Source organism: Gallus gallus, chromosome Z (genome assembly GCF_016699485.2).
Source record: "Gallus gallus isolate bGalGal1 chromosome Z, bGalGal1.mat.broiler.GRCg7b, whole genome shotgun sequence".
Taxonomy (NCBI): domain Eukaryota; kingdom Metazoa; phylum Chordata; class Aves; order Galliformes; family Phasianidae; genus Gallus; species Gallus gallus.
Genome location: NC_052572.1, coordinates 48,023,256 through 48,049,232, shown reverse-complemented (window position 1 = coordinate 48,049,232; position 25,977 = coordinate 48,023,256). Strand labels below are relative to the sequence as shown.

The 25,977-nt window shown below is 40.7% G+C and overlaps 1 protein-coding gene across 7 annotated transcripts in view; it reads right to left on the bottom strand.

Moving 5' to 3' along the window:
* PJA2 (praja ring finger ubiquitin ligase 2) overlaps window positions 1–11,397 on the bottom strand; it is a 38,010-nt gene extending 26,613 nt beyond the window's left edge. For 2 of the 7 annotated variants that reach the window (XM_046905774.1, XM_004949292.5), the window contains exon 1: window positions 11,106–11,397. Coding sequence is in view for 1 of the 7 variants with exons in the window: in XM_046905773.1 (XP_046761729.1) it covers window positions 5,383–5,554 (172 nt within the window). In the remaining 6 variants the exon portion in view is untranslated. Of the gene's footprint in view, window positions 1–5,382; window positions 6,950–10,355; window positions 10,765–11,105 lie in introns of those variants that run through there. The other 5 variants (XM_040656055.2, XM_413980.8, XM_040656056.2 and 2 more) reach the window with 4 other exon arrangements.
* Window positions 11,398–25,977: the final 14,580 nt, after the last annotated feature.

Genomic DNA, 25,977 nt, shown 5'->3' with positions numbered 1-25,977 from the left:
GGCACAACTGGCCACAGGTGCAGGCAGGCTTGTCCGATCTGTGGTTCTCAGCCAACTTACTTGGACAGCATCATGTTGTTCAGAGTCTAATTCACAGAAGCATTGATAGAAGTTATGAAAATGAAAGAAATCAAGGCCTACCTAAGCCACCCTAATAAAATACTGCTTTACTTCAAAAGTTGTAATATGGAATGCCCTTCTTTCTGCATCTAGTAATTTCTGTAGTTTGAAGAGAAGACAGTTGAGCTTTCTAACTTGCTCTGCATACATTTGAACAGAGAAACAACAGAACAAACTTGAGTAAAAAACGTGATCTGCTTTGACTGTCCTCATGCACAATCTTGGCCCATGATGATAACCTATAAATTAGATTAACTCTCATTTACGAAGTTGACAATTTGGAGTACTTTATTCCCTACCAGTGTACAAAAACCAGCCAGCCAAAACTCCAAACCTCCTGAAGAGTCTGTTCACTAACAATTAAATGGAAAGAGCAGCCAAGAATCCATATATGCCAAATTTCAGCCTGTACCCTATAATCACTGAATTTGACAGGTTCACCTAATTGCACTTGCATCTCACCTACAGCCTTCATCAATTCAACATTGTTATTTTCATTAATCTCCATTTGCTCCAGCTGTCTGCTTTTCAAAGCATGTGACAGCACTAACCAAAAGAATGTGATTTTTTTTTAATTCAGGCTGTATTATGATTGCTATGAAACAGTCTGCAGTGATGACTGCGTAGATATGCAACAAGAAAAATATGGGGATAAGTTCTTACCAGATTCTTAAGTTTCACTCTTCCAACTAGCTGATATAAAAACAAATTTGTGCTCAGACAAATTTAAATATAAATTAAGATTTTCAACTATGAAGGAGGAGCCTGCCTTCCCACTAGCTATTAGCATTTGCCTTTCCCTTACTGACATTAATGAGCAATGGTATGAAAACCTGTGCATGCTATTTATAAACAGCTGTATAGAAGTGTAATTGTTGAAGATATTTATGCACTATTTCAGCTGAAAATTGTGGGCTTCTTGACAGAAGCTACACGTTCAAAGCAAAAAACACATTTGTAAACTGCTGACCATGAAATAGTGTATAAAGCTTTCTGTGGTAGCACCTTATTTTAGTAGAAAGCTTTGGCTCACTTAAGAACTGGAAGACATTAAGAGTCTCTCCAGATATGTTCAATAAGAAACAAAGAAGGCTTCTTAAATGAAGTGAGCCAGGGAGGAAACTACATCATGAACAAATTGTAGCTACTGTTCTGTTTGAACCAAAAATGTGGAGATATGCTACAATGACAGGCTTATCAAATTAAAGTCATGGAGAGGGGAAAAAAAAAAAATAATCACTTTTCACCAGCCTTCCTCTTCCCAGTCTCCTTACTTGGGGAATTTGTCATGAAACATTTGTTGTTGTGACAACTCCCAGAAGTGACCACTACAACTGACCAAGACATAGTAGACCACGCTCTCCCTGAAGACCTGCAACTAAATTCATGTTGAGCAGAAAAAAAAACAATGTTATGCTCTTGCATTGATTCACAGCAATTAATAGTAAAACTGATGAAGTTGCTAATCATCCCTCATCCTTTACATCACAACACATTAATTCTACTTTGTTATCTGTTAATAAAAAGTTCCGAGTAAAAAGCTTGTTTTCATCTATCTTAAAAATCTAAAACAAAACTCTAGCATTAGCTAGCTTTACCTTGAAGAGGTAGAATACAGACCTTTTCCTTAGCAGTTATTTCTGAAAGCTGTTGGCCCAAGTAAGCCATTTTATTCCAAGTGCTATTAGCCACACACCCCTGAACTTACGTTTGCTTCTACATCCAAAATCACCTCGATGGAGATTCTAGTTATTCAACTTGGATTTAAACAACAACAAGGAATTTTCAGTTTTACAAGCAGCAGTGCTCTAGACAAGAGAGATTTCATCATTTCAGCTCACAGAAGAAAGTCACAGAATAAAAATGACAGAAATGTGAATAATTTAAAACAACATGCTATTGTCGCAACTCCCACCTCTCCTCCCACTACAGCCAGATTAACACTGAAATTCTTATTATGCTCACAAACTCCAAATAACAAAAACTAGAAAATGTATTTTCAAAACAAAGAAAGTTCAAAGAGAATTTAGCTTCAATTGGGATTTATCTACACCTTGGAAACCATGCCAGAAATAAAAATTAAACATTTTACTAAAGAACCTGATACACTTATCTAAAAGTTCCTTCTTCAGAGTCTTTGGTTTAGCAGTGACTTTACACTTCTCATGAGGATATTTGAGAACACAACAGTGTTTTTTCCATAAGCAATATACACATAGTTGAGCTGATACTAACAAATCGAATATGCTTCAGGGGTTTATTTTTCAGGCATTAGTTATTGTCTTTTCATTAACCTTCCAGGTCATTTTGCACACTCCTATGAGCATAGGAATTCCACTAAGTCAATGTTTTTACTTAGCACAGCTCCTTATCTTTGCCTGCGGCTGAAACTAGCCCGCAGTCCCAGTTCAATAAGCCGTCAGTCTGACTTTCTACTGAATTCACACTAAATTAAAGCAAACTTTTTTTTGTTTACCTCTTGGATTACATAAACTGATTATTTTGTTAATGACGGAAACATCAGCTGGTTATATCTTCAAACAGACTGACCAATTTAGGTTTCTGGAATCTCAGTAGTGCAAAGGATCCCTTTTGCAAACACAACCACATATGTTTTTCCCCACTGTGGGCCTAACTTCAGAAGCAGAGTACAGGCAATTAAAGATATCTGAATGTCTTTGTGAGGGAAAAAATGATGCTTATTGTCACCTCCTTCACTTCGATGATCAAGTAATTCTGCATTTAATACCACTCAGAGTGTCAAGAAAAATATTAACTCCATCAGATTTATACACTGTGAACTCCAAGAACACTGCTGGTGTTAACAGTGTTAACACTGTTATTATGTTCAGTTATTTATTTACAGTTATTTATTATGTCACTTCAAACTAAACTCTTGCAAGTACTTACGCATGCTTGATGCCATCATGTTTATAACTACTGTGCTACCAGTCTACCAGTCTGACCCTATCAATTTTGATAGAATCAATGGCAGTAACAGTAAAACAGTAATATCAACTGGCTATATTACCCTAAGCATACACAATACCAGAATCAGGTTCTGAAACTTGAGAGATACTTCACTCCACCTCTGCTCTGCACTGTCCGCATGCACAAGTCCTGCCCAGAGCAAGGATTCTTGCAGCATTCTGACCCCAGTAGGAAGAGGGTAAAGTGACCAGGACAATAGTGATTGCTCCTCTCCTTGCAACAGCAGCAACTGGAAACCACAGCTGTTTGGTGGAAGAGCATAAGAGATTGTTTTTGGGGAAGACGTAGGAAAAGACAGAAGGAAGAGGAGGCCTCCAAAAATATGCTGCCTATCAGACAGAACATCAGCATACTGCTTTGCTACACTGTCTGAAGCTTCCTGATAATGGATGAAGCACATTACTAACCATTTGCACCTAGGCACAAAATGATTTAGAAGATGGAAATTCTAAAAGGCTGCTTCAGAGAAAAAGCTTTTGATTTCAACAGAAGAACATAAATTTGAGGGAGGTTTTATGTTCTTATTTTTGTTTACAATAAATACAATTAGTGTTAGCATAGTATCATAAAAATGCTCACATGTTAGACCATGGTAACACAGTAGACATCCCTTGGAATTGCCTAAAAGAAGGTAATAAATGTGTAATACATATAATAAATATTATAAAACCAAGTAACTACTAGAAATAAAAGTTGTCTTCCTCCACCAGTTTTAAAATGAAAGACTCCTAACTAAAGACCACTGCAAAATATTCTGATACTAATCTGAATCTATTCCCAAATACCATATGAGGGGATTAACACCACTGACAGCAGCTTCCTTTCACTTCAGAGTTAAACACAGTTTCCACTTCAGACTTCCCTTAAAGTTTGCAGTTTTGTATGCATTTTGTGCCACAGTTGCACAACAGAGGTTTTAAAATATTCCAGTCCGGTTAGACTTAGGAATGAAAATGGTTCAATTTCTATATTAGTCAATATGCACATTCCCACACTGCACAGGTCAGAATATCTACAAACCCGTGTTGTTAGAACTCCTCTCCATCCCTAGACACTGCCCTAAAGCTGAGGACCCTGCACAAATCCTAACCATCGCTGAGGCATTCCCTGCCAGCAGGATGCAGGGAATCCCCACACAGATGCCTGCTGCCCACTGACTTCAGCCAAATGGATAGGGTGAGGCAGGATCACTCTGCTGTTGCTTCAGCTGTCAAACTGTGAATTGGATCAAGCTAACTTACTCAGCTTTAACAAATCCCATTCTTTGAGGGTCTGATTTTTTTTAAAGCTCAGTTGACAGTTCTATCAGCATAACTGAGGAGGCAAAACTAAGCCAGAAGAAAGCAGCTAGAACCAGAGCTCACCGTGCCAACCTTGTTGCCAAGATCCCTGCACTCCTCAGCCAGGGACTCACTCTTTCCTGAACTCTGATCTGCAACTATTCCATCAGATGTTTCACCAACCCCATAAAATTTAACCAGTACCAGTTCATGTTCTACATGGTGTCAAGTTTATCTGCACCGCCTTGACCAGATTTTAGGCCAGAACTAGAGACAGTTTGAATGACTTTCCTCTACCTTGACTTAGCCCTGATTTTGGTAGGACATGCAAATCTGCCTCACTGACTGCCAGCACTGGCTTACTATAATAATTGCTTTTCCAGTTTCTATCCTGAGGAATAGCTTCTGTAGAAATTCTACATTAAAACTCAACTCAAGAGACAGGAAAGATTAAGCAACTGAAGCACTAAGAGCTTTTAAAGATAAGGACAGCGTATGTATCATATGCCCTAACCAATTAAGAACAAGCCTCACCCTCCCTTACAAAAGAACATTACAGCTTGAAAAAACAACAAGCCTGACTTTGGCAACAGCCCCTGCAGTGATGTGCTCTGTGCTTTAACTGAAGGGGGCTGCAACACATCTCTCTCTATCTCCCTTCCTGGGGCTGGGGGAGAAAATATGATTTAAAAAAAAAAAAAAAAAGCTCATCAGTTAAGATAAGGAGTTGCTTAATTAAAGGAAAAGTAAAATAGCAAAGGCTGTATAGAAGCAAAAGTATGAAATAATTATTCTCTACTTCCTATCAGCAAGCAATGTTCAGCCACATCCCAGGAAACAGAGCCTCGATCCATGCAGATTTTAGGAGAACACATGCCTTCACAACCAGAGCCCCCCCGCCCAACTTTTATTGCTGAGCCAGACATCACATGCTGCAGGACATCCCTCCAGCTGGTGTGGGCCAGTTGCCCTGGCCGTGCCCCCTACTCACCTCTTGCTTCCTCCTGCCTGCTAGCTCTGGGGGAGCTGAAGAAAGCCTCCATGCTGTGCCAGCACCAACTATCAAAACATGCCACAGTATCAAGGCTGCTGCAGGCAGAGGCGCAGAGCCCAGTGCTGTAGGAGCTGCATGGGGAGGGGGAGCCAGACCCAGCACGATGCATCCTGCCAACACAGCTCACCTCTGGGCTGCAGCACTCAGCCGAGCTCACCCAACTCTTCTCCCTTCCCCAAGACTAAGATTTTTCACACTCTAAGTGTGTACTGAACTAAAGACAAAGACATAAAGAAGTAGCTACTCTCATGCTTTTTAAAAAGTTAAAGTTTTTTTTATTTTATTTTTAAATAAACCACGTACTAACAGCCTGACTCCTTTTCTCTTTTGGGCCCAAAGTTACTCAAAAAAACCTCCCTTTATCTGTCCTCTCTCTTCCCTTTGCCTATGACCTTCACATTCTTTTTTCAGCTTCAGCTCCCATTACAAACCTTCTAGATAAGGATGCATTTCTTTTGAGCTGAAAGGCCACAAACAGAAGCCAGTACTAAGCAAAATGCCAAAACTTTCATACAGTTTAAGGTTTGGTTTTACTTTTATCAGTGCAGATGACCTCAACATACTTTAATTAGTCTGAACAGTCACTTCCTTTCTTGCTGATAAACACAGCAAACAAGATGACAGCAGAATCCCAGGGTGGAAGTTCAAGTACTAGATGCTCTCAGAAAAGACAGAATTCAGATCATGTCCAAAGACATATTTTTGTATTGTTGTCTCTAACAGACAGTTAAGGAAGATGAAAGTCAACCCCAAACTGAACAAAGTCTTACTACTATCAATAGTAACGAAAGTCATCCTCAAAAGTACCTCTTTTTTTTTTTTCCCCTGTGAGGAACAGTGAAACCTTACTGCTTTAAACATTTTTTTTCTCTTTCCACAAACATCCCTTCTTGTATGTAAGAGTAACAAAACCCTCTGATCCAGGTGATAGAACATAATCCCAAGTCAGCTCTCAAGAAAGTTTAGACATGAAATGTGAAGGGGTTCTCAAAAACGTACTAAGAGAATTCTCAAGAAGAGAAGAGCAGGATACTGCTGTGAAGTAGGAATAAACAACTGAGCAAACTGCCAAATCAGGAGTAATTGCTGGTGTGCAGCTATGTAAAATACAGCACAAGGTTATAGAGGTCCCCACACTGCAAGAGTCAGTACTTCCACTGTGCTGTAGCAAACAGCAACATACCAAGTTGTATTAGAGTGAAAGCTACAGGATGTGCATAGTTAATACCTCTATCCTGATCAACGTCAAAACTGGATCTAGCATTCTGCAAATAGTTTTTAACACCATACTTAAAAAAAAAGATGAAATGGCAGCAAGACTTCCCTGACATTCAGAAACAACATGTGGAAATGATCGAAGGGAAATGTTTCTAGCTGTATCAGCACTATAGAACTTAAGGCTGCTGGATAACAGTTCCTAACGTGAGAGCTTTTGGAAGGCAGGGTCGGGAAGGGAAAAGTCAGACTTTAGGCCTCCCCAAGGTGCCTCCCACACTCATGGCCCTGAGCCCACCAGAATTTCAGACATGAACTCTTCTCCCAGGAGCTGGAATCACAAACACACCAAAATGAGTTTCACATCATTCTTAACTATGCTGGGGTGTTAATAGGACTGCTACTTCTTTTTCTTTTTTTCTTTTCCAGTCCCTGCTTGGTAGAGTTAAGACAGGACCTACAATGTTACTTCCAACTTCTACTTGCTTGCTTTCACAAAACTCAGGTGACGAATCACCATTTATCTACTGATCACCTCCTCATTTTTCTGTTTTTGCACCTCCTCTCTTTTTTTTTTTTCTTACAAGCTCCTAGAAGATTGCAGTTGAAATGTTCTATGACATGACACTGGTTTCACAGGCTGTGGTTCAAACGCTTGATTTCCCCATCATTTCCTTCTAAAACACAGATACCATTTACTTGAAGCCTCTTCTGCAAATCTCAGAGGTACATTAGAGATGTATTAGGCAGAAGTGAATTTTCAGGGGTCAAAAATACTCTTGTTGATTTCTGACTCTAAGAACTGCTTAAAATTGTTACTGGACAACTTTCTTGAAGCTGTTATTGAATTACAAATACCTTGTTCAAAAACATCATGGACATTCACCTGTTTATAATGTAATATCAGCGACATAGAAATTGAAATAGAATGCTTATTTAGTCATCTAAAAATGTTTTAATATCACTTGAGTTATGGAAATTTCTCTTGATCATTTCAGATTTATCTAACACTAAGCTGATGGGGAAGGACATTTCATGTAACTGATTACCACTAATCTCCTGAGCAATCATCCACAATCCACCATCAGGATTGGAGTAATTTTTCTGTATTTCACTATACTGTGTTATCAAGCATCACTTCATGTTCATTCAGTTATCACCCTGGGGTTTTTTTTCCTCTTGCACAGCATTTAGGAGAAAGGTGCTGCAGATGTTAGAACAACACCCAGAAAACCACAGGAGAATTTCACATCTGAACAACTACAAACTTTTCTGATCATGTTTTAATAAAAAAAGTACATATTGAAGAACAGATGTATGTGCCAACTGGAATTCTTTCTGCTTCCAGTCACATACTTACCTATCTGAAATGCTCTGCATGGGTCTAGTACCAAAACATCATGCATGAAATAAATTACATTTGAAAAGCTGTTTTATGATTAATACTATTGACAGCATAATCTCTAGACATCTTCCTCTACAGCGAGGCATAAGCAATTAGCAATTCAAATGGTTGTATGCTCTGTCACTCTTGCAGAGTATTCCACGCATTACCACAAGCTTGCTAATAACTACCTGTTTCCAGTGTAAGTTATAACCAGCTCCACAAGTACCACAAAAACAGCCAACCAGACACAGCCTTTAAGGCAACAAAGGTTCTTGCAAGGACTGTATTTTCTACTTCAACAACTTAAGAAGTGCCATTGTATTAAATAAGTACAGCATTATCTTCAGGACATTCCTGTGATTAACAGCATTAAGTGTGTTTCATCCAAATAAGCCTATCAAAAAAAATCACAGAAGCTGCAACTTCAAACTGTACTGCCCAAAGTACCACTCAAGTCAGCACGTTTTAAGCGCACACAAAGCACCTTTCCTCCACTGTTGCTCTGACCAGAATGCTGGAGTTACTGTTCCATCTTCCATTGATTTATGACATATTCAAAGTTGTCCCTGTATCATGAAACAATATTCAAGCAAGTGAAGTTTTAAAAATGCATGTGTCAACCAAAATTAATGTGGGGGGGGGGAGGGAGAGGGGCAATCTGACAAAATGGTGTCTGACATCAACAAGCATAGGAAGCAAAGGTGTCTCAATGAATTTCTCCATGTGGAATAAATTTCACCCACAGACACACATGGTTGCTTGCTGAGCGGTTACAGTGACCAAACAATGAATGTGCACAGTGAAAGCTGGACTGTGTGGACAACATTTTCCTAACAACAATGCTGTCACTGTGAAACAGTGGGTCACCTCCACTGGTGCAGAATTTACAAGCATGGCATACAGGCCCCTGTTCATGACTGGTGAAAACACGTAGCTAATGGTAGTGACTGTGCTGAAAAATAGCGTTTTCTACATGAGAGTTTCCTCTATCAAGGAGTGTTATTGTTCTCTTTGTATCTATTGTAGTCTCCATAGAAATAAACATTTCCACAGCATTAATTTCAGATCGACCTCACAGAAACAAAAGACTGCTGAAGCCTCTTTTCAACACTGCAGTGGACACTATCAGACTTCTATAGCACTTTCCATGAAAATGCAGGAGAATCATTAACATATCAGTGAAGAAATGAGTTAGAACAAGTTTACTCCACATACTTTATTCAAAATATTCAGAAATACTACCATAAACATTTATCAAAATGCAAATTTTATGGTTGGAACTTCAACTGCATCCACAACTCTCAATCCCTCATGATTGAGGGATCCCTCAAGATGCCAAACAAACACTACTTACACTGCCAGAGACTGTCTTACACATTGTCCTCAGCACAAGGGCATTCTTGCCCCTGAAGAACAGTCACATTTTTTTATTCTAAAACAAGCCTTCTGAGACCTAGGAGGTGAAGAATCAAAACGTATACAACCCAGCAATTACTTTAGATCACCATGGATATTGCTATGTAAAGATGGCAGCCAAAATAGTTTAATTTTTGCTATAAATATCCATCTCTGTATTTGGTGAATCAATCCAGTACATCACATCAATATTCCTTACTTGCTATGCTGAATTGTTTTACCAGAAGCAAACATTTTCACGAGAGCAGTTAACTTAAGGCAGTAATCTATAAATCTCTTATTCTGGGGCCTTCATCTGTCAGAAACCTGTGCATACTATCAACACTGCACTGCAATTCATTGTATTGGTGCTGGAAATAAGCAACTGTTGTATTTCATACTATTGCCTTGATCCTGCATTTTAATACCACTTCAAAATCATACTTTTTTCTTAACTATTGTTTCCAGACATTTTCTTACGTTAGAGGAGGAGAAAGAACAGGAAATCAGAACCAGGCAAGTACGACTCAACAACAAATAAACTCGCTATTTGCATTTGCTCAGACAAATTTAAATACACATACTTTTCCAAAATTAACTTTACATCTATAAAGTACTGTAAGAGACTATTCTTTTATATCATTGACAAGTATGTATTCATGATTTGTGTATTAACAGAAAACAGTCTGACGGCCCTCTTTATTGTTACAGTATTCTTTCTTCCTATACACAATCTGAAAGAACTTATATATATATAATACATATATATGTATATATATATATATATATATACATATGTATGTATATATAAAGGCTTTTCTAAACCCCTTAAATATGTATACAAGCAAGTGCATGTCAAGAACCACACTGAAAGAAGTGTCTGGCAGTAAAGGAGTATGGGATAGGGGCCTACTTGCAGTCTCTGAACCCACAAACGCATCCTTTGATGTTTCTGCCACACATCCACACTTGCAATGAGAACTGCAATAATAACTCTACCCGTTTTTGATCACGACAGCTCACGTGCTACGTAACAGATGTGCATTATTCATACGCGACGTGGATTCACCACCCGTAACCCAGCTGACCCCGGGGGCACCCAGCCGCACCGCGCCCAGCTCCGTAGGACATCCCCGGCCGGGACGGCTCCGGAGGCCGCTCCGGCGGCAACGCCAGTGCGCACGCACACGTCCCCCAGCAACACCATACGAGGGAGAGGCCCACTGCGAGCAGCGCAGCTACGCGTTACCGTACCGCTGTGTGTACGGAACCGCTCGTGTTGGGGCGAGGCCCGTCCCTTCCGGAGCCCGGCAGAACCCCCCTCCCCGGCCCCCCGAAGCGCCGCGGGGCGTGCCAGCAGCTCGCAGCCCGCCCGGATTGGCCCCGCCTGGCTGTTCTCGCTCGGTCCAGGCACGGCCCGGTCGCAGCAGGGCTCGGCCCGCACTGCCCGTTCCCGAGAGACGCCGGCCCCGGGGCGTCAGCCCGGAGATCTGCCGACATCCTCGCCGGCAGCCCCTCGCCTCAGCACTCCGGCTCGCCGCGGCCCCTCGGCTCCCAGCCGCTGCCCCGACGCCCCTCGGCCTTCCCCCAGCCCACAGGCCGCTCGCTCCCGAGGGAGCTCCTAGCGGCCCCCTAGGCGCGCCGGCAGCCCGGGGGTCTTTACAAGGCACAGCGCTGCCCTGCTCGGTTCCTCCTCCTCCGCGAAGCCGCGGTCCTCGCCGGCACCTGCGGTCCTCGCCGGCTCCGCACTCACCCCTTCCGGGCCCGGCTGCACGCCTCCCAGCGGCCACCACAGCCTGCCCGCCGCCCTCAACGCAGCCAATCCTCTCTCTCGGTGCTAACGAACGGCAGCCAATATCTGGCCAGGGGGAAGAGGAAAAGACCCATTCCGACCGAGGGGCGAGAGTTACAGGCGCGTCCCTGCCTCCCACGGAAGGCGGGGCGGGGCTACCGGCAATTGCTGCGTCGCAAGAAGGGAGGAAGGCCCCGCCCGTTAGGCAAGGCCCCGCCCCCTGTGGGGAGGCCCCGCCCTCAAGGCCGGAGGCCCCTTGCTGAGGGGCTATGGGGTGCGACGTGCATAAGGTTGGGGCGTGCCCTGTCTGACCTGGTGAAGCTCAACCTGGTTTCAGCCATTTTGTTTGCAAATTTAGCGGTTTTTTGATTTTTTTTTTTTTATTGCAGTAATTAGTTCCTCGGTTCATCTCTCATCTGCTTTGTCCAGAGTATTTCAGCTAACGTAGTTCTGTGTCATTTCACAATCTCAGGTGTCTCTGTGCGACAGTGGCAGGTGAAATTCCTGCACAAATAGGACTGAAAGAAGTACTGGATGATGGAAGCGGCCTGCTTCCAGCTACAAACAGAAGTGTTAAGTGTGATCCACTACTTACCAGTGTGTTTGTACATGCTGTGTACGCAACACATCCACTTAGGAGTGGATCACGTACCATCAGTTATACCTGCTTGTTGACATATGGTAGCCAAGACTGAGAATAAACTTTTTTTTTTTTTTTTTCCCCAAAGAGAAAAGCAAGTTTCTCTCAACAGGAGGTCTAATGAAACCGGGTTTCCGTGAATGTGTCCCATGTTCCAGCTGCTGCGCAACAGCAGCCAACACCAGTCACCCATTTCATTACAGCCCTTCCATTAATCTTTTACCTCATCTGCTCAGTTCTTGTTCCTTCCATGTTTCCTCCCATGTTAAGCAAGACAAGACTCAGGATGTGCTTTGCCAGTATGTGTATACCTCCTGAAAGCTAGGACAACATGTAAAACAGAAAGCTGATGAGTTCATGCTCAGCATAAGTCCTAACTTTGTTTGCTTTCTCCTCTGTATTGTTTCTGATATTTGCAAAACTTGTGAAATTGTTATTGCAGTGTTCCTTCCTTTTGTTAATTTTTTACTAAAATCAAATCAAATTCCAGACAAGTAAGAAAGTATGGTGGTGGGTACATAGGCAGACAGACTGATGGACAGACAAACCAAACAGATATTTTGCAGTAAAGAGAAGGACCAAAATAGGCTAGTGTTGATAGACTGCCTCTACAAACAGTAGAGCTTAAACCCCTCAGCAGCAGAGAGTATAGAACTTCAAGTTATGTTTGTGTTATAAATTATCCCCTTGCAGAGCCCAGCATAGATGAGCATACAGGGAGCAGGAGAAAGTAATCACATGGGTTATAATTAGCCTCTGTAAGTACTCCTCTTGGTACATTAACCCAGCAATCCATGGAAATACAGCAAGAGTTTTGGCAGGAACTGTCCATCTAATTGGAAGGACACTACTCCCATGCAAACATCTTGAGCTTGTGCCTAAGGAGCAAGAGTGAACTCTTCCTGAAAACTTTCTTTGCTGATGGATGATTATATATCAGTGAAGAATTAATCCAGAAATTCATGAAGCCTAGCAGTTTCTAATGAATTTTAAATGGTTGGATGAGACACCTCCACACTGCTGAAGCATCCATATTGTATTTAAAAGACTAAATAAACACATAAATAGAAAGATTTGCTATGTGAGCTTTGTTTAATACATGTAAGTGAGAGGTGTGCAGAATTTTGTGATTTTTTAAATCTTGATAGTCTTCAAACCAAACTTTTTTTCGCAGGAAGCTTTGCTGTAGCTGCACATACTGATGCTGTGCCCAGTACGAGCCCAGAAAACACCACCACATCCAGGAGCATCATCCTTTTCACAACTCCAAATTATTAGGTTTTATAGCAAGAAAGGAATGTTATGGGCATCCATCAAGTTCATCCTTCTTCCTAGAGATATTTGAATAAAAATAAGACAGAGTAGTAAAAGGCAGACATGAAAAACAACAGGATGATATTTTCCTGTAACAAAATTCTGTTGTAAATTGTAAGGGTGTATGGCAGGAGTGCACCTGCTCCTTGATGGGTATCTGGGCACAGGCCATTTTTAGTGCCACAAAGGATAATGAGAAAGGAAGGAAGCCATAAATAAATACACATAAGGACATGGACCTGACAATGGATAAAGTAGGCAGTATTGGGATCCAAATGTGGTCAGCCACATGGATTGATGAGGGTATGGAAGAGAATGTGGAGGTTTATTCCAGCTAGGTTGTCTGTCTAGGGTACTGATCTGTTGGGAAACTAACTGGAAAAAGGAGGTACATGTGGGAGGTCCACATCTGCTGGCAAACTGTGAGTAGAGCAGAGGGCCAGTGCTGGTGCTTAGGAGCTACAAGTGTGGGTGTCCATGGGACAAGGATGTAGGTGCAGGTATGTGCAGCCAGCCATGAGTGGGAGCAGCTAGTGAGCAAGGCCCTGCGGGTGGGCAGTGGGTCTATGGTGCAGGCAGGGGGGCTGGGTGGGCAGAAGGGCTGTGTCATGCTGGGAGGGGTGGGTGTGTGAGTGCTGGTGACCAGGGGACATCCCAACAGGGGCTGCTGGCTCTGCCAGCCCCACGATGGGAGGAGATAGGCTGTGCCCTGTGGGTATGGGTCCTGTGTGCAGGGGCTGCTGCAGGTACTCTCTTACCTTCCATTTGTATCACTTTAATTTAAGGAAAGCATTGAGTGTTTCAGTTAAAAAACAAACAAGCAAAACACAACAACAACAAGACCAGCAAAACAGGTAAAACTTGAGAAAAAATAAAAGAATCAGTTAATAAAATGAAGACAGAAGATTTAAGTTAGTTAAAATAATTTTGTTAAAGCACTGAAAAATGGCCAAGGGGTACTGCTGAAAAGGAGTATTACTTAAAATAATATGATTCGTAGCTGAAATGGTCACAATAATTGATAACATTTGTCAGCTCAAAGAACAGACCCTTGGATTAGCTTTTAAACACATACAGAAATGTTTTGTTTGTTCATTTCAAGAATTTGTGCTTTTGGTCACTAGAGTAAGTTAACCAGCAGAACTGGAAAACACCTAACAATTTTTCCAAAATGGTTAAGGTTTGCTCTTCAGAATAGAATGCAAAATACTTCAGATACCAAATCCCAGAGAAGCTGAAGTAATTCAGTCATTGTTTTCTGGAGCTGACTGAAGTACAGTGGTCATGTCCTAACTGAAGTTCAGTGTTATATCCCCAAATTTTGGTACCAGTTCTACTTTGTCAAGGTTGCAAGCGTGTCCCTCCCTCCTGGTGCTTGGTTAGTAAAGTCAAGGCTTGTAGTCAAGACCTGGATCCATGTCTAAGGTGGGCTCCTTTGCTGATAAGGGCAAACACAACTGGAAGCAAGGACTTGCTCCTCCTTTCCCCTGGGTAAGCCTTCCACCATGGCTGTACAAGTTGCCTTATTCTGTCCAACCCTGCAGCTGTGCAGCAGCTGGGGATTAGGCCAGTCCTGCACCTCTGCCACTCTACCCTGGCCAAGAGCTCTCTAGAGATAAATGAGTTTTAATCTGTTAGGAGCAAAATGAGTTAAGAGGTATGCTATGTTATCATTGTTCATATCGTGGAAATGATTAAATTAAAAAATAAATCCTGGCCTAGTCAAGGAGAAGGAGCAAACATTCCGGAAAGCTCTGTATCTCCTCTAAAGCTCGATAAAAGTGTCTTCTGAATTTGCACAGTGCAAGGATTTTAGCTGCTATGTGAAGATAAAGATTACCATGCCCAAGCTCCGAGAAGATAAGGATTACCTTTCCTGAGCGGAGGTAATGGAAAATGTGCCTGTGTCTCAGAACTCCAGCCCACAGCCTGGCATTTTAGCTTGAATCATCATGGAAGGGGAGTTTGTCTTAGCATATTGGTGATCTGTCAGATGTATTAATAAATATCAAACCAAATTGTGCTCCTAGGCGGGGAGATGCAAGTTCAAGATTAGATGGTGTTGATACATTTTTACTTCTGACTGTATTTTTGGCAAAGACAGTATGATCCTGAGAGTTGTGTCACTGACAGTAAAGTTTGCACTTTGTATTTTTCCAAATGATTCTTTCAGCCTTTTTATTGACACTCTTGAATGCACAGTTGCTCAAGATACTTCTTTCTCCTTCTTGAAATAATGAAAAAATTGATCTGACAAAAGGCAGATCTAATGGGTTAAGGCACTCATACATTTAGTAGGTGCCATGGATGAAGACTGGATCCTAAACCAGGAAAAAACTGTATGAGTCATATAGTTGGGCAAGCGTGTGTTTCAAGCTCTTATATGCAATTGTTTTTCAGAAAGTACTGTGAAAAAACATATTATTTTGAAAACTGCCTGTTTTTTTTTTTTTTTTTTGTGAGGATTTCTGTATTTGTGTCGAGTTGTTTTCTTTTCTTTTGTTTTTTTTCTAGATAGAGTGAACTGATTTTTTTTTCTGTTTTTAGTCTTTCATTACTCAAATTACATAAATCCCAGCCTGTATAGTGACACCACTGTGTAGAGTTTTTAATCAATTTTCTCAGTATTTCAGCTTTTTTTCTTTACTGAATTTGGATACTCTGTTGTTGTTTTGGTGGGTTTTTCTGGTTTTTGTTTGTTTGTTTTTTACTGTTTGCTATCTCCACAGTCATCTGGCTTAACAAAGCGAGATAAACTTATTTTAGGTTATGATTATCCCGTCACCAGTGGTGATCTGAGCTGTAGATACTGTAGTTCCTTCAGCATTAAAATAAGCAGTTTACGCTTAATAGTTTCTGGTTTTTCATAACTTTTAGCAAGTTTCCCTCAAAATCAAGACGACTTGAATCTCTACAAGTTGTTTTATGTGCATAGTGATATAGCACTATAGTTGGTTGTGCTGTAGTGAGTTTTCGTGTGAACGGCGAAGGAGGAATTGTGACGTCTCCCTATAGATATCCACCCTGTAGTTATAAAGTCTCTAATTCTGCTACCCTAGAGAACTTACAGTGACTGCCTAACACTGATGATCTTGCTGCACAGAGAAAAGCACAGGGTCCTCCTTGCTTAGCACCACTTGTGTCAGATACTCTGGCTGAAGTTATGAATTCTGCACTTGTTTTGGAAATAGAAACAAACCTCATGGTTTTTCACTGGCATTTTTATCCCTTTTATTAAAATAACTCCAAGGAAGGCAGATACTTTTGTAAAGTAAACTAATTTAGGAAGAAGGTAAAATCTGACTGTTCTCAGACATTGCGTCATTAAAAAGTGAACTGATCCAAAAATTGATGCTGTTGACTTAGTAGAAAATTTAAATATTCAAATTCCATGGCTCAATATGTCATACCTGCAGCCTGATTTCCCAATACATCCAACTGTTAGTCTGTCTCCTTCAGTTTTAAATTTCTGTATGTTTCAAAGACAGTGAGTCGTACAGACTGCACTGAGAAAAGAGCAGCATAGTCCACCGTAGTGTAAGATAACAGCCATGTTAGTTCAAGATCATTTTTTTTCATCCACGGGAGACCAGACCTGTCAGTACTCTCTTCCTAGAACAACTGATTTTAAAATGATGCAAGCATCCTAATTAACAGAGGGGTTGAAAATTCAGAATATAAACTTTCCAAAATAAATAGGGTGGTTTAATTCATTTGCAGGAGATTGATTTTTTGCCAACAAAAATCTGTCTGGGAGTTATTATAGGAATTATCTTGCTACTTATCTTCATTCTGTTTCAGTAACAGCACCTGTAATATTTTATTGATGTAACTAGCAAACCATATGGCAATTTTACTAAATCTTGGAGAAAAAAAAATAATTGATTTTTCTACAGTCATTGTGTATGACAACTAGGAAATTTTAAACTGAATATACATATTGATCGAATCAAGCCATCTTGTTATGTATGTTGATAATGTGCTATCCTATAGATTACTAGATACTTCCCTGTCTTCCAGGAACTACTGGCTGTCACCATATCTTTCATTTGTAAAACTTTAGGAAACTGTTGGCAGAATCTGAAAGTTCTGTGTAACTCCTACAAGCCTCACAGATTCTACTGTAAAAGCCAAGCTTATTTTATTTATTCTATTACATGTTTAAAGCTAATTTGTTTTTTTGGCAAAGAAAGGGGACCACATACATAGCCTGAATAATTTTTTATTTATTGAGCTCTTAATCTTCCCTGGCCAGTTGGATTGCTTATTCAAATACAGCCAGTTAATAAGGATACAAAACACAATTATCTCACTTAAAACAATTGCTGTAACATGCAAAAATAACGCTGAAATTTTCTCTTTTTACTGCTTCCCAACACTTTCAAACAAAATGTGAATGTTTTCCAGTGACAATATTTTAACATATCATCTAGAGGCTAGGTAGGGAAGAATGTTTTCATTGTATCAATGTCTCATCTAATTTCAGTGGAGAAAAGTCTACCAGCAACCGTTCTACCTTTATAAGCATGTAAGTTCAGGTATTTTCCATCTACCAAGAATATGGAAAATTTATCAGTCAACTCTGATTAAGAAGCTGCACCACTGGGCAGATTTGAATAGACAGCAGTCAGTCCTGTGTGTTCCAGAGATAACATAAAAAATGAGATCCAGCACGGTTGTCCATGCATAAATCAGGATAGAAAATAAATATGGTGGCAGTAACCTTGCCTATCTGCCCTCAGAAAAAGGATTTATAGAGAAACTAACCAACAAAACACACAGAATCTGGCTTTTGTAATTTCCCATATCTTACCACTTACATTAAAATAAATCATGGCAAATATTGCAACATGTAACATTGTTATATGTAGAAAATTTGCATATTTTAGAAGCTCACTGATCGTAGTGAATGTAGAAAAAATAAAGTCTGTTATTACCAAGATAATAAAATAGCAGGAGATACCTCACAACACTTGTAGATCTTCACAATTCATTTTGGTGTGGTGTTAATTTGAGCAGAAGTTGCAGAAAAATCCGTTGTGATCCACTATGCCTGTCTGTAGGTCCTTTCAGTAATACCTTATACAGACAGAAAGGTAGGGGGGGGAGGAGGGCTGAGAGGTGAGGTGCGTTGGGGGGGGAAAGTAAATGAAGATTAAGAATGGTTTGCAAACCAAAGCACATTCGCAGTGTTTAGAGTTTTTATTATACAAAATTAAAAAGTGGTATTATGCAGAAAAAAAATTAAACATCGTTTTCCAAAATGATTAATGTTTCAAAATTTCACTTTTTGAAAACATGTTGAGTTTTTCCTTCCTTCCTTCCTTCCTTCCTTCCTTCCTTCCTTCCTTCCTTCCTTCCTTCCTTCCTTCCTTCCTTCCTTCCTTCCTTCCTTCCTTCCTTCCTTCCTCCCTTCCTCCCTTCCTCCCTTCCTCCCTTCCTCCCTTCCTCCCTTCCTCCCTTCCTCCCTTCCTTCCTCCCTTCCTTCCATTTTTATATCTTTTCTTCCTCTTTTTTCTTTTCATTTTCTCTTTTTCTCCTTTTTCTTTATCTTTTTATTTTTTCTTTTTATTTTTCTTTTCTCTTTTTTCTTTTTCTTTTTTCTTTTCCTTGTTCTCTCACTCTTATTCCTTTTCTCTTTTTTCCCCTTTCTCTTTTTTTCTTTTTCTTTCTCTTTTTCCTTTTCTGTTCTTCTGCTTTTTTTATTTTTCTGTCTCTTATTCTATTTTTTGTTTTCTTTTTTTTTTCTTGAATGAAGACATTTCTGTATAGATTTTCACTATGAAAATGTGACCTTTCAATGTGTAAACATATGCAAACCTGGAGCACTTCCTTAGCCTGTATAAATACTTACACATCATAGCACCATGCTGATATTTATCATCTGTTATGATCTACTGCATGTTTTCTATTTTCTTTGGGAAAAGAATTTAAAAGAAAGCCCGCATCGATGTCCTGATGAGGTCGTGGTGGATGAAAGTCAGGGGAATTCTTATAGTAAAAGAGAAAAATGACAGCTTGTTGTGACTGGACACATATGTTCCCTATAGAGCTGTTGGACAGAGCTCTATATAGAGCACAGGACAGTTCCTCATGTGCTGCAGTGAAGCTCAGCATGGGATGAAGAAGTGCAGCCCTGCAGTGTCTTCATGCAACTTGACCCCTGCCACTTCGGCAGTACCAAAGGATAAAGCTAAACATCTGTCACAGCTGATAGATTGTCATGATGCTCGAAAGCGTCCAGCTACTAAATGGGATGACACTGGGAGGTTTTACCAGAGGCCTTGGGGCACAGGTTGTAGAGGCGCAGGAGCAACAACAGCTAGTGCCTTTTACATTCTTTAAGCAGGCAGCGTGGCCAGAGTAAACCAGACGCCTTCAGCTCCAGAGGAGCGACGCGCCTGGGCGGCGGAGCGCAGCGCAGGCGCTGACCTGAGGCAGCCCCGTGGCGCTGCCCGCCCTCCCGCACCCGGTCGCCAGGTGGCGCCGCGCCGCTTTTGTGGTGCCTCGGGCGCCCGGCGGCCATCGAGCGGCGTGCCCTGGCCTCCTGCTGCCCTCCTGGGCGCCTCCGGAAAGCCTTGGGGGCGAGGGCCGCCATCTTGTAAGCGCAGGGCGGGCCGCAGTGGCGCGGCCCGGCCCGGCCCAGCCCTGCAGGCGGAGAGCGAGGCGTTCCTCATCGGTTTCTGGACAGAGCTTGGCGCCCCGACTGGTGGGTCAAGAAGGAAGGGTCAGAGTATGTGCTTTGTGAGGCACGTGGGAGTTTCTGTAAAGTAGTCACTGTTGGAGTGGGAATGGCCTGATAGGCAGTAATTTCACGACACTGCAGTGATGCGGCTGCCTTTTGTCCAGGGAGGAGAGGAGCACTGTTGGACAGTTAACTCAAACGCTGTGTCTCAGCATAAAGAAGATGACATGTGCGGATTACAGCTGCTAGCATGCCACACAGATATCTCACAGGCAGTTTGTCTCAGAACGGCTACCAGAGAACTGTTCAGATAATTCTGTGACCGTTACACAGGTCTCATCTGCCACAACTGGAGCAGAAGATGGAGAGGAAATCCATTGAGTGCCTGATTGCATGGATATTTGTGCTGCTGAGCTAGCAAGGGCAGCAACAATACTGTGTGATGTCACTTCTTATCTCCAGTGCCTTTGCAGTAATCTGCAGCTGCAATTGCCGTGGGATCTGGACATATGGTTAGAACTCATAAGGGCAGCAGTCCATAAGGTCAGCAGACATATGTCTGAAAGGCCAAAGAGTTAATGTGCTGAGAGGTCTGTAAAGCAGGAAACTGAAAACAAAATGAGTATCACTGTTTCCAAGAAGGGAAGGCTACTTTTGAAAGGCTGGGGAGAAGTATATGTCAAAAAATGTTTTTTGAAAAGACTTTCTTTTTCTTTCTTTTTCTTTCTTTCTTTCTTTCTTTCTTTCTTTCTTTCTTTCTTTCTTTCTTTCTTTCTTTCTTTCTTTCTTTCTTTCTTTCTTTCTTTCTTTCTTTCTTTCTTTCTTTCTTTTTCTTTCTTTCTTTCTTTCTTTCTTTCTTTCTTTCTTTCTTTCTTTCTTTCTTCCTTTCTTCCTTTCTTCCTTTCTTCCTTTCTTCCTTTCTTCCTTTCTTCCTTTCTTCCTTTCTTCCTTTCTTCCTTTCTTCCTTTCTTTCTTCCTTTCTTCCTTTCTTCCTTTCTTCCTTTCTTCCTAAGTAAATGCAGAACAGAGCTTATATGCGGTTCCTTAGCTGAGTAAATTTCATTGAAGCAACAGAACACCGGTCTTCTAAAAGGTGAGGGAGAGCTAGAAACAGTTTGGGTATCAGTCATATAAAGTTGACTGTTAGCCCAGTGAGTACTGTCTGGATGTTTCCCACTCTCTGACTTCAGCATTCGTCAAAACATTTGTCTTTATGGGATGTGAGCATATGCATTACGAAAACATCAATATTCAGAAGTGCTGAAGCTACTGTATTAAATACAAATGTACATTAGCATTAGGTAGTCAGGACATTTTTAACTTTACCATGCTATTTCAAACTCAAGATATATTTTTAAACTAGAGACAGGTCATTAAACCCAGAGGTTGTTAAGTAATGTTTCAATTTGATTGGAGTTCTCTCTGTCAGATAAAGAAGCCATTCACAATTAGCAGGTAGTGTGGATAACAGGCAAAATTTATTTGGTTTGCTAATTTATTCTGCTCTTGGTTTGCTGGCTTCATCTTGGACTTAATGCCAGAAAATGATGTAGATAAAATACAGAAAATATGTATTAGATATACATATATTATATAAATGTAAGGAGAATTCTGAGGAGGCCACTGCTTCTTTGTATGTCTTTGACTTGGTTCAGCCATGGAGGCCAGGTTGCCAAACTGTGTTTCTTTTCCCACTGTCAGTGTGTATTTCTGGTCTGCTGCAGTGTGCAACAGTGTAAAATCCTCAGATGTGTTTGTCTTTCCTTTTAATTTCCTTGTGTTGCCTTTTTGTCTAAGTCCTCTGTCATCTCCTTACTCGCAGAACACTAGAACCTGTCTTATCACTCAGACTAAGAATAGAAGCAGATCACCTTGATATGATTCCTCAGACCTTTAAAAAGCCAGTTCAAAACCACCTTGTTCTTTCAGTAATCTATACAGATTCTCTGCCATTTATGTCTTGCATATAACCCCTAACTTTTCCTCCCTCCCTCCCTCCCTCCCTCCCTCCCTCCCTTCCTTCCTTCCTCCCTTCCTTCCTTCCTTCCTTCCTTCCTTCCTTCCTTCCTTCCTTCCTTCCTTCCTTCCTTCCTTCCTTCCTTCCTTCCTTCCTTCCTCCCTCCCTCCCTCCCTCCCTCCATCCCTCTCTCCCTCCTTCCTTTCCTTCTTTCTTTCCTTCTTCACTTCTTTTTGTAACTTGCTTCGTATCTTTGTCTTTCCTTTGCAGACTCTGCAGCCATTAATGTCAACATTTTCTACTCTGCATTTCCTACCATCTGTATCTTGCTAAATTAACACATCCCTCCCTTCTTTCAGATATATTGTATAACATATCCTCTTTTCCCCATCGGTGTCTCTGGTTGCTTTCTATTTCAATTTAGTCTGGAGTAGAATTATTTGTTCACTGAACTATGTATTAGGAGTTTTCTGCAATCTATATCTTTCATTGTTTGCTCAGTGTGTAGTTTTCTCCTTACAGCTGATGGATTTAGAGAGTTGCAAAGTATGTTAACCACAAGCAATCAGGAACTGAGACTCAGAAACATTTGACCACAGTGGCTCCACACCGTAATCTGTTTATTTTGTAGTTACCAAAGCTCTTCTGTACCACCCATATCTTTGGGAAGTTGACAGGAAAGTCTACTGGGAGCAGAGCTCAGGTAACATCTGTGGTAGCCAGTGTTGACATTGTTCCAGAGGTCTTACTTTACAGTCTCCAAATGGGTAAGAGCTAGAAACTAAGTCAAGAAGGGAGCAGAATACTAAGTGTTTGGATCCTAAGATCCAAACGGTTTTTTCCCGATTCTCCACGATGGATGTTAAGTCTAAGAATAAGCTATTTTCTGAACATTATAGTCAGGAACAAAATGAAACAATAGCCTTCCTTGAAAATGGAGAACTGCTTTACAAAAATAGTGTTCAAAATAAAATGGCACCATCAACTATGCTTTCCTATTTTTTGATGATATTGTATGTTGCATGGTATCCTACTGCTAGATGCAATACTGCCTTTTATAGGAAGAACACCAGAAGCAGTTCTTGCACATGTGCTTTGCTATAGATCTGGTCTAATGAACTCTCAGTTCCCAAAACATTAAGAAGTCCTTTCGAACATCTGTTCCCCTTTCATCATGCAAATACCCTGGTATAGTTACAGCTAATTCCCTCTGAATAGTACTGCTGTATTCAGGAACAGTGGCAAGGACACTCAAGCTACTAGTCTATCCATATTCACAAAAACATGAAGAATAATAGATTTTTACAGCTGTTGATTTTGTCATCATTTCTGCGGATTTAATGTTGTGCCTTTTAATAGTGAGGGTTTTTTAATAGGACTAGTTTTAGGACTTTGTATTTGGTTTCTTATGTAAGTTTTGCTTGCAGTGTAGGTAGAAACTAAGGAGAGAAGTGATGAAAAAAGTATGATCTGCTACTTGCTGTGGGAAAACAGCATCTCATTTTCAGTGCTTGTATCCATGAATAGTGATGTCCTTGTGACTCAGCACTGCTATACAGGAAATTACTATTTAATTTTAGGGAGCATATGTGCAACTGTTATGTTCACCAGAAATAAGACAGTAATCTATTTAAATCTGCAATAGATACAAACTTTACTTTGTCCCTAATGTACTGTAATTTTTTATTACATAAAGATTCATGTGCAATCAAAGAAAAAATATTTGCAAAAGTTACCATCCGAATGGATAAAAGAGCTCAGTGATATAATGCTTTATAAAGGTGTTACCTCTTCTGAAAGTTCTTTGAACGATTTTAAGTAATTCCATTCCTTTTCTCTAGATAGCCTAGCAAAACATGTTCTAAAGGATTATTTGCTGTTGTTTTTCCTGCAGATTATGCAAATCTAGAAAGATGTGGAACCTCCCCCAAAGAAGGGGGAATCCGTAAAACACGCAAAGTACTGTCATTGTTGTAGTTATGTGACATTCTGCAAAGCTTGGCTTATTTATTTTAAACTGAGGAGAAAGCTTCTGCATACCAAAACCAGAAAGAGGCGTGCATAGGTGGACGTAAGTGTTTAGGCTTCAGAAGACATTGGGGGAAAGTGTAATAATAACACCTGGAATTTAGACATGTGACTAACTTTGCACAGATTTGCAAGAGGATCAGGTGGTGTGAGATTTCTTTGTTAGTTCATTTCTGTGTGTCAGCCGTACCAGTCTGTCTTTGGATCAGTGCACTCTGAACTTTAAAGCAGAACTGGCGTATACTTTTGCTGCAGTGTGTTGTAAATGCTCCCAGACCAGCTTTTTGTGAGGTAGCTTGGAATCTGAAGGAAGGTGACTGAAGCCAACCTTCTTATGGTTTATTTTCTCTTCATGAAGTCCATTTAAGGTGGTCTCTGATACATTGAACCTTCCTCTCAGTAAAACAGATTTTTTTCTTAAACAACATTTTTCTCCTAAAACCATTTGCTGCAGTTGTATTTTATTTTGAAGGAACCGTTACTGCTGTCAGAGCATAACAGTTCCAGTGACCATTTTTAATTTTTGTCCATATAGAGGACATTTGGCTTTGCTATAATGTAGCCTGGGATATGGAGAGGAGTTTTTTGGCCCAAAGAGAAGATGAGCAGGAATTATTCACAGAGGTCAGATGTCATGTAAGAGCTGTGATAAAACACAATAATATTTCATAGAGATCCTCCTTACCTCTTATTTTTCTGTCATTATAAATAAAACACTTTACTGGATTCTTCAGACAAGAAACACAGTTATTCCACCTGGTGTGTTGCAAGCACTTTACAAAAAGTGATACAAATTGTGATATATCTCTAAAAAAACCCCAACCCTATATAGATTACACGCAAACATAATAAGCATATACACATGCAAATGTAAGCTCATATCACAAACTAGCTTATTCAGCTCCTCAGCTGTCAGTGTGACAATGATTAAAGCTCGCAGTAAACAAGGAAATCCATTTTAGAAACAATCTTTTTCTAGCTGAGCTATTCTGTCCTACATCCATACTTTGCTGTGAGACTTCTCTGAAAATTACCTCTGCTCTCATGTCTAAAAGGAAAAGTAAATAAATCCTTACTGACTCCCTCAACAATGAGTTGTAGAAATTGGAATGACTTCCAGAAAGCAATGTGAGGTCAGATCTCTCCATTGGTATTACTGCATCCAAAAGTGTCATAGAACTCATGTCATGTGTTTTATGATTTTTGGTTATCAGTATTCCACATCACAACATCATGCAGTGTACTGGGAGTTAAAGAGCAAATGCTTTAGTTCCGGGTACCTGTCTGGAAGAGAGGAAGAACTACGTTCCCCAAGAGCCGTTTCGACTACTGTTATCATTCCTGCTCAAGGGAACAGATATAAGGGCGCAGGTCATCTGACTCGTGGCCCTCTTCTCGTCTCGCCGTGTTCCCTGTCGGATCAGCTCGCTACTGCTGCTCCCGACTGCACGCAAGGCTTCAGTACTAGCGTAAGGCCTTTGGCTCTCGGACAGTCTTTCTCTCGATTATTGTTGATTTATATTGTATTATAGTGTGTTATCTTACATTCCGATACTAAATTTAGTAAATTAGTTTGTTTCTCCTCAGATCGTTGCTGCTGTTTTTAATTATTTTGGGGTCCCCTGTTTCCCTTCCTGGAGGCGTGGATTTGGCGAAATCCCCCCACCCCACTAGTCACGGAACCGGGCCGGACCAGCCCTTAAACCGTTGACATTTTTGGTGGAGAATGCGGGCAACCAGCTGCTTTTTAGCTTTTTAGCTTTTTTTTTTTAGCTTTTTTTTAGCACAAGTTAGAGCTTAGGAAGTGCTTTGTACTGCCACCTGCCCCAGTAAGCCCAACGGGCCTCAGTGTTGGTTCTTGAAGGACAGTGTTTGTGCAAGACCACCGTAAGTAAAAGTGATCTTACAGCTTTCTGTACAACCTGGGCAAACTGTAGAATTTCTGTGCACTTAGACATGAGATAGTAACTGAAAATCCATGGTTCCTTCTTTTTTTTTTTTTTTTTTTTTTTTTTTTTTTGCTGAGTCATATGTTCACTTGATACTGAAGTAGACTACATTTCCAGTAATGTACGAAAAAAAAGAAAAAGAATCTTGTATTCCAAGGCTGGCTGGGGAA